The sequence below is a fragment of the Carcharodon carcharias genome, chromosome 8 (assembly GCF_017639515.1).
Source record: "Carcharodon carcharias isolate sCarCar2 chromosome 8, sCarCar2.pri, whole genome shotgun sequence".
NCBI classification, from domain to species: domain Eukaryota; kingdom Metazoa; phylum Chordata; class Chondrichthyes; order Lamniformes; family Lamnidae; genus Carcharodon; species Carcharodon carcharias.
Window position 1 is genome coordinate 159,709,163 of NC_054474.1, and position 9,193 is coordinate 159,718,355.

Genomic DNA, 9,193 nt, shown 5'->3' on the forward strand with positions numbered 1-9,193 from the left:
GTGGCACACCAGTTTGAAATTCCAGGCAGCCTGCTTCTAGTCCAGCCCCCATTGGCCATAGAGTCATAGAGGTCAGCAGCACAGAAAAAGGCCATTCGGCCCATCGAGCCTGCACCTCTTTGAAAATTCTGCCATCTTCCATTCCTTTACATGCCTCATTAGAACACCCTTTGGCTTGCACCATGAAAACTTTTGTCATTCAATCTCTCTGCCCTTCATCCTGTCAGAGATTTCCCTTTTGTCTTCTTCCCATCTTCCCTCCATTCACCTACGCAAAACCTATTAGTTTTCCCAAGTTTTCACAGTTCTGATGAAAGCCACAAAATGTTAGCTCTGTTTTTCTCTCCACTGATGCTGTCTAATCTGCTGAGTGTTTCCAGAATTTTCTGTTTTTATCTCAAATTTCCAGAATCTGCAGTATTTTGCTTTTGTATTATATTTGAGGTACTCCCTAGCATGAACAATGCTATAACTTTTGACCTGTGTTTTGGGTATCTGTAGTGCACTTTATTGCTCAGTAGTAGTGCATCAAATGGGGCATGTATCTATTGTGCCATTGGGGAACCCAAACAGCTAATCTTTAAGCTTGAAATTATTTAACATATCTGCTTTTTCAGTTGTACAAAGTCATATTTCAAATAGACTCTTTACATATGGTATATTATTAAAGTAATATCAGAGTTCCTATGGCTTTGCCCCCACGTCGTCTGATTGTAAAATGTTACCATGTTAGTCTGGCTTGCTCATTTTAGACCAGGGATTGCCATTAATCAAATGCTCTCCACAGATATGTGGTCTAAATAAGCACATTCACAAGCTGCTTGTAAACTCAATTGTAATCACTTGTAAAATTCAGGTCTGAAGAACCCACCATGAAATGGGTCTCTCTCTCTCTTTTAAGGTTATTTTAAACATTGAACAAGATATGACACTTTGAAATAGGATAGCTGTAACTGTGAAGGTCATGTGCTAAGCTCAAGACATTCATATATTCAAAGAACAGATGACAGCCCAGCTCCAGGATAGGTCACGCCTATCAGTTTTTGTGACATCAAGAGTTTGAATGAATGCAGAAGAATTGGAATATTGAAGACAATCAAAAGTTCAAAATTCAGTATCATCAATAGAAACATTCTGAATCTATTTGTTAGAACTTCATCTATATTTCTCAGGCAGATGCCTGTTAAATTTTAAGTCAGTTTGAATACATTATTAATGTTGCAATTTTAAATAATCTTATATTATCTTTATACGTTGTAAAATACAAATTCAATACAAAATACAAATGAGAAAGCTATCTATTTATATTCAGTCCAGTCCAAAATCCCGTCTTGAGTAAGTAAAAATATTTGTTTCCTATCTAGTTATTTCTCTACTAATTGGTCTCTGCCTTTGAAAAATATTCTCATTCTGTACTCATAAGTTGTTGTTTCTACATGTAACTAGTAAATACATTGTACTGCTTTTGTGTGATCATTTACTGTAGCCCGATTGCTTTTACACATTTTTGCATTCTTCTATTCAAGATATCACAGCTGCCTCTGTCCCATTCTCACTTCAATATCCCCCTTTCTGGCAAGAGTTATGGGGCAAGATTTTCCATATGGTGATATTGGTACAATTCCTGAGTCCTGACCCCGCTCCAAGGGGGAAGCAGTCACGGGTCATGATTTTCCCAGGGAACGGTTCTAATTGGCTGGAGGATGGTTTGGTGGCCAATTAACGATGGCAGTCTTGGGATGGAGTTGGGTTCCTGAAAGTGCCAGTCAGCTTGCCAACTATTATTCTGGCAGCCATCCTGCAATGCAATGGCAGGCAGGAGGAGGCGAGACAGAGGCCAGGCACCCGGTTCATTAATGCCATCTTTCAGGTGATGCTGGAGGCTGTATGAGGAGTCTGCTTGTCAGAGGGTGGAAAGAACAGGTCACCAGCCAAACCAAACAGGCCTGGCTGGAGATGGCAAAGCAAATGAGCAGCTGCAGTATCGTGAGGAGGACCTTGGTTCGGTGCCAAAGAGGCTCAATAACATTCATTCTGGCAAGGTGAGTGCAACATAGCACCCAGATGACGGGCCTCCAGGTCTGCCACCACCAAACGACACGCCAGCTGAGAAACCGGAGGGCGCATAGTACCCCTGAACATGGGAGAAATGTTTGCTCAGGGCCTCTCAGCAATGTTCAAATGCCTGTTAGTCACCACAAAATTTCCAGCCTTTGATCTGCTCTTGTAGTCACAGCCATTTTTATGACTGTTCCAGTTAAGTGTCTGGTCAATGATGACCCAAAGGACGTTTATTGCATAGATTCAGCAATGGAAATGCCATTAAATGTAAAGAGGAAATGGCTAGATTCTTTCTTGTTGGAGATGGTCATTGCCTTGCATTTTGTGTATGTTACTTCCACTTATTAATGAAAACCAGACTTTGCAGCATGGAGGCATGGATTGCTTCAGTATCTGAGGAGTTCTGAATGGTGTAATTATGCAATTATCGCATATATCATCACTTATGACCTTATGATGGAGGGAAAGTCTTTGATGAAGTAGCTGAAGATGTTTGGGCCGAGGACACTACCCTGAAGAACTCCTGCAGCATTGTCCTGGGATTAAGATTATTGGCCTCCAACAACCACAACCATCTTCCTAAATGCTAGATATGAGCGCACTCAGTGGAAAGTTTCTCCTGACTTCCATTGATTTCAATTTTGCTAGGGGTCCTTGATGCCACCCTTGGTCAAATGCTGCCTTGATGACAAGGGCAGATATCGTCAACCACCTCTGGAATTCAGTTGTTTTGTCCATGCTTGGACAAAGACTCTGAAGTGTTCTGGAGCCAAGTGGACCTGGCTGTATCCAAACTGAGCATTGGTGAGTAGGTTTTTGCTAAGTGCTAATTGTCAATGACACCTTCCATCACTTTTCTGATGATTGAGAGTAGACTGATGAGTTGATCGTTGGCTGAATTGGACTTGTCCTGCTTTTTGTGGACAAGACATACCTAGGCAATTTTCCACATTATTGTATAGATACCAGTGTTGTAGCTGTACTGGAACAGCTTGGCTAGGGATGCAGCTAAGTCTTTAGTAGTACTGCTGTCATGTTGTCAGGGCCCAAAGCCTTTGTGGTATCTGGAAGTTTCAGCCATTTGTTGACATCACGTGGAGTGAATTGAATTGGCTGAAGATCGGTATCAGTGATGCTGGGGACGTCAAAAAGAGGCTGAGATGGATCATCCAATCGATACTTCTTGCTGAAGCTGATTACAAATGCTTCAGCTTTGTCTTTTGCACTGATGTGCTAGGCTCCCCCATCATTGAGAATGTAAAAATTTGTGGAGCTTCCTCCAGCAGTTAGATGTTTAATTGTTAACCACCGTTCACAACTAGATGTGACAAGACTGCAGAGCTTCAATCTATCTTATTGGTTGTGGATCGCTTAACTCTGTCTATAGAATGCTGCTTTCACTATTTAGCATGCCTGTAGTCCTATGTTGTAGCTTCACTCGGTTGGCATCTTATTTTTAGTTATGCAGGGTGCTGCTCCTGACATGGTCTCCTATATTCCTCATTGAACCGGAGTTGGTCCACTGGCTTGACAGTGATGGTAGACTGAGGGCCATGCTGAGCCATGAGGTAACAGATTGTTTTACAGGAAACAGCACCTCATGGATGTCCAGTTTTGAATTGCTAAATCTTTTCTGAATCTATTCCATATAGTACAGCGGTAGTGTCGTAGCACAATGGAGGGTGTCCTTAGAGTGAGGAAGGATCTTTACTTAAAGGGGCCTGACTGGTGGTCACTCCTAACGTTTCTGTCATGGATAGATGCATCTGTGACAGGTAGATTGGTGAGGATGAAGTCAAGTAGATTTTCCTTCTTGTTGGTTTGCCCATCACCTGCCAGAGGCCCAGTCCCAAATATGTGCTTCAAGATTCAGCCAGCTCAGTTAGATGTGGTACTACCAAGCCACTCTTGGTGATGGTCACTGAAATCCCTCGCTCAGAGTACATTCATTGCCCTGGCTTTCTCCATGTGGTGTTCAGCATAGATAAGTACTGATTCATCAACTGAGTGAGGGTGATAAGTGGTAATCAGCAGGATGTTTTCCTGCCTATGTTTGACCTGATGTCATGAGAATTCATAAGGTCCAGAGTCACTGTTAAGGTCTCCTCCTGACTATATATCACTGTGATGCCACCTCTGGTGGGTATAATGTTGGAGGAATCTGGGATATTGGCTCTAAAGTGTGATTTGGTGAGTGTGATTATATCAGGATATTGCTTGCCTAATCTGTGGGTCAGCTCTCCCAATTGTGGCACAAGGCCCCAGATGTTAGTGGGGCGGATATTCCAGGCTCAATTGGGCAGGGTGTGAGTTTGTCTTTAAGTGCCTAGGCCGACACAGGATGATCTGTCTGGTTTTATTCTTATTTAACTTTTCTGTAGCAGTTTCATGTCACTGAGTGGCTTGCTAGACTATTTCAGAGGGCAATCAACCACATTGCTATGGGTCACGTATAGGCTAGACCGGGTAAGGATGGGAGATTTCCTCCCCTGAAGGACACTAGTGAGCCAGATCAGTTTTATGAAATCCCAGTCATTTCATGATCCTCATTATTGAGACCAGCTTTTAAGTTCCACGTTTATTCATCAATTTAATTTAAATTCCCCAGCTGCCATGTTGGTGGGATTTGAACTCAAGTGTCTGGGCCCCAGGATTACTGGTCCAGTAACATTAACACTATGCAACCCTTCCCCTAAGTGTCTACAAAATGTAAGTTTCAAATATCACTTTAAATTTTTGCATTTATTTTCAGGTATGTTTTCGATCAGCAATATTTCAATTTTGGAAGACAATAAGCAACCTGCCTTCAAGGTCTTCAAACCTTGGTGGGACACTTTCATGGATTACCTGACTATTATTATGTTGTTGTTGGCTATCTTTGGTTGCAGCATTCAGCTTTACATGGATGAGACTTTCTGTTTGCCACATCCCAAAAATAATGAGATTAGTGCACCCATGCTAGATACTCAAGGAATGTCTGATATCAGTGCCAATCCAGAAGTACTTATGAATCCAGATGCATTTCCTTCTGTCCGCCAAGGGAGGGTTACAAAGCTATACGTTTGGCAGTACTGGTATATCAATCAAATGTGTTATAGTCAAATTCCCTGGTTTACTAGGTTCTTCTCTTATCTAATTTTATTCCACACAGTTGTCCTGATTACCTGCAGTAACTTCTGTTTCACATATCCTAAAACAAGCTCCAAATTGCAACAATTTCTTGACATCCTTCAAAAGTGTTTTCAGTCACCATGGACATCCAAAGCACTATCTACAGCAATCTGTGTAGATGCCAGTGAACAGGAAGAAGCCTTGGCATCACCAAAGACCACTGAAAATGACAATGATACCATCAGTACTAAAGGAGATACATCAACTATTAAACTTCCCACACGTATTCACTCAAACATGACCATACCTGGCTCAACCATGGACAAGAAGGATGCAGAGCAAGCCAAAGCTTTGTTTGAGAAAGTAAGGAAATTCAGATTCCATGTTGAAGAGAAAGATACAATCTATAAATTATATGCTGGCCAAACATTGTTCAAAACAATACATTGCTTAATTATTATTGGTTACTTTCCAGCTTATATTTATGTTATCAACTTTAATAATTTATGTGAACCTAATGCACTAAAATTGGTTTTTTACAAGACTTTTGATTGTACTTATAGCACTGCTCGTTTCATCGGGAAATTGGCCCTACTGTATCTAGGTTTGGTGATAATCTATTGGATACTTGGCATCCACACAATATGTTGGGTTTTCAGAAAACCTCTGAAAATATACTCCTTTGAGAAACGAGGCGAAAGCCAGTTTGGTGATATCCCTGATGGAAGAAATGATTTTGCCTTCTTGTTGCATTTGATTGATCAGTATGACACTCTGTATTGCAAACGTCTTACAGTCTTCCTCTCAGAAGTGAGTGAACAAAAATTAAAATTATTAAGTTTAAATAATGATTGGACTTTGGAGAAGGTGAAGCAACATGTAAAAAAAACTAAGAAGGATCAGCTTGAGTTATACCTCTTCATGCTATCAGGAATTCCTGAATCTGTCTATGAAGTTCCTGACCTACAGGTCTTAAGGCTGGAGCTTTGTAGCAATGTTAAAATATCCAACAAAATAACCCAACTTGAACACTTGGAAGAAATCTGGCTCTCACACTGTGTGACCGAAGTTACGCCATCAGCTTTGATGTGGCTGAGAAATCAACTGAAGAAAGTGGGAGTTAAATATGTGAGCCGTGATGAAATCCCCGATTGGATCTACAAACTGATCCAGCTGAAAGAGCTATACCTAACTGGAAAGCTGGCCATTGAGAAAAAAGCTCTGGAACTGGAAACCATGAAGGGTCTTCGCTCTCTGAAAGTCCTTTATCTAAAAACAAGTCTTTCTAAAATACCCTCCACTATCATCGATGTTGCGTTCCACTTAATCAAACTTTGCATTCATAATGATAAGACCAAGCTCTCGAGCCTGAGTATCTTAAAGAAAATGGTAAATCTGACTCAAATTGAACTTCACAACTGTGAACTGGATAAAATCCCAAGTGCCACTTATGCTTTATCCAAACTTCATGTCTTGGACCTTAAAGGTAACAATCTTACCAAAATTGAAGAAATTTCCAACTTACAATATCTGCAAAACTTAACCTGTTTGAAGTTCTGGTTCAACATGATCAAGACCATCCCTTCAACAATTAATTCAATCAAGAAGCTTGAGTATCTTTACTTATCAAACAACCAGATTGAGGTTTTACCAAAAGCCCTTTTCACTATTGATAAACTGCATTACTTGGACATACACAGCAATAACATTTCTGTAATTCCAATAGATGTTGGGAACCTCAAAAACCTGTATTATTTGGATTTGGGTTACAATAAAATAGAAACTCTACCAGATCAGCTTTTCAAATGTATCAAGCTCATGACTCTGAAGCTAAGCAATAACTTAATCTCATCCGTCAGTGGGAAGATTGCAAAGCTCAGCCAACTATCTCAGCTGGAACTTCAAGGAAACCTCTTGGAAAAACTCCCTGTGGAAATAGGGCAATGCCCAATACTGAGGATTAGTGGACTTCTGATAGAACAGTATGTTATTGAGTCACTTCCTTTAGAAATACGGGAAAAGATGGGTGGTGGTCAGATCTAACAGCATCAGATGTCAATAGTTTAGTTCCAAAGAAGTTGATGTCTCGTGAAAATAGATGCTGGATGTAAGGAAATAAAGCAACCAATTTGAACTAAATGCACCTATCATATTACTTAGATAGATTTTGAATGAAACAATGGCACATACTTCTCATACAGCCTACTTTTATCACATTTTAATGGTTATCCTTTGTTGGTTAGGCTTTCTTTTCACTGAAGTTTATATTGGCTCTTATACAGCACCAAAACAAGTTTTGGTAAACACCTTGTCAAACACCAGCTGGGAAATGGAAAGCAATGGAGGGGAACAGGGCAAAAGAGATTTCTGACAGGATTACCATTTGTCTCTTTTGCCCTGTTCACCTTCATTGCTTTCCATTTCCCTCCTGGTGTTTGACAGGATGTTTTCCAAAACTCACTTTCGCAGCCATATTTCCTTCCTCAGTGACTGTGTCCATCTCTGACTTACCCCACGTGGATTTCAACTGAAGTTCCATCCCTCATGTTTCGAACCCATACAGGATTACAGGTATCTCCAGGACATACAATGCTCCTTGGACTGCTGTTCTCGCTGCATCCTGAGATCCACGTTCGGTGCCATGCGCTACCTTATGAACACACTCGGCCTCTCCCTCCACCCTATCTCACCCTATGTCAAAGCTGTCCTTGTCCCCAGTTTCATTTTATTCTTCATCTGACGCCTTAACAAGAAACTTTGTCCCTTTCTTTCAGGTGCTAAGGAACGCAAGCATCAACAACTCATTGATACCACGCTCATCCAGGACCCTCCACCCCTTCCCATCTCACTGACCCCATCCCGTCTTCTAATCCCAGCCCCTGCTGTGTATTCGCCATACCCCCTGACCTTCCCCTCTCTGATGTTGAACTTTCAGTACTCAGCAAAGGACTCAGTTTCATACCCTTACACCCCCTCCTCAATGAATTTCGGTCTTGGCATGATGCTGAACTCTTCTTCCGCTGCCTTCGTCTCTGTGCTCACTTCTTTGGGCAGGAGGCTCCCCGTGTTCAATGGATCCTTTCACCCGTCTCCAGTATTCTCCGTCCACCTGGACCCCTCCCTCTGGCCTCTTACCTACTCTTGATCTTTCCATTGAGAAGTGTCAACGTGACATCAGCCATCTCAATTTCTCTGTTCCTATCACCAACTCTAACCTGTCTCCTTCTGAACTTGCTGCACTCCATTCTCTCAGGTCCAACCCTGACTTTATCATCAAACCTGCCAACAAAGGTGGTCCTGTTGTTGTCTGGAGTACTGACCTCTAACTCGCAGAGGCTGAGCGCCAACTCTCATACACTTCCTCCTACCTCCCCCCGGATCATGACCCCGCTGCCGAACATCAAGCCATTGTTTCCAGGACTGTCACTGACCTCATCTCCTCTGAGATCTTCCCTCCACAGCTTCCAACCTCATAGTCTCCCAATGCCGGGCAGCCCGCTTCTACCTCCTCCCCAAAATCCACAAACAGGACTGTCCCAGTACACCAATTGTGTCAGTCTGTTCCTGCCTCATGGAACTCATTTCTTCCTATCTTGACTCTGTTCTCTCTCCCCTTATCCAGTCTCTTCCCACCTTCATCCGCGATTCTTCTGATGCCCTACGTCATATCAACAATTTCCAATTCCCTGGCCCTAACCGTCCCCTCTTCACCATTGACATCTAATCCCTCCACACCTCCATCCCCCATTAGGATAATCTGAGGGCTCTCCGCTTTTTCCTTGTACAGAGGCCAAAACAATCTTCATCTGCCACCACTATCCTCCATTTGGCTGAACTTGTTCTCTCACTGAACAATATCTCCTTAAACTTGCCTCATTTTCTCCAAATAAAAGCTGCGGCTATGGGTACCCACATGGGCCCCAGTTATGCCTGTGTCCTTATAGGGTACATGGAACGCTCCTTGTTCCAGTCCTACTTGGGCCCCCTCCCACAACTCTTTTTTCGGTACGTCCATGAATGT

At 42.2% G+C, this 9,193-nt stretch overlaps 1 protein-coding gene across 1 annotated transcript; it reads left to right on the plus strand.

Moving 5' to 3' along the window:
• Window positions 1–4,815: 4,815 nt before the first annotated feature.
• LOC121281529 (volume-regulated anion channel subunit LRRC8D-like) lies at window positions 4,816–7,215 on the plus strand. The gene has a single exon (XM_041194477.1). It carries the CDS (start codon window positions 4,816–4,818, stop codon window positions 7,213–7,215), a length of 2,400 nt encoding a protein of 799 aa, XP_041050411.1.
• Window positions 7,216–9,193: the final 1,978 nt, after the last annotated feature.

What these genes read in the sequence shown, in the direction of transcription:
- LOC121281529 (XM_041194477.1), top strand. Translation starts at nt 4,816, where the DNA reads ATGTTTTCGATCAGCAATATTTCAATTTTGGAAGACAATAAGCAACCT.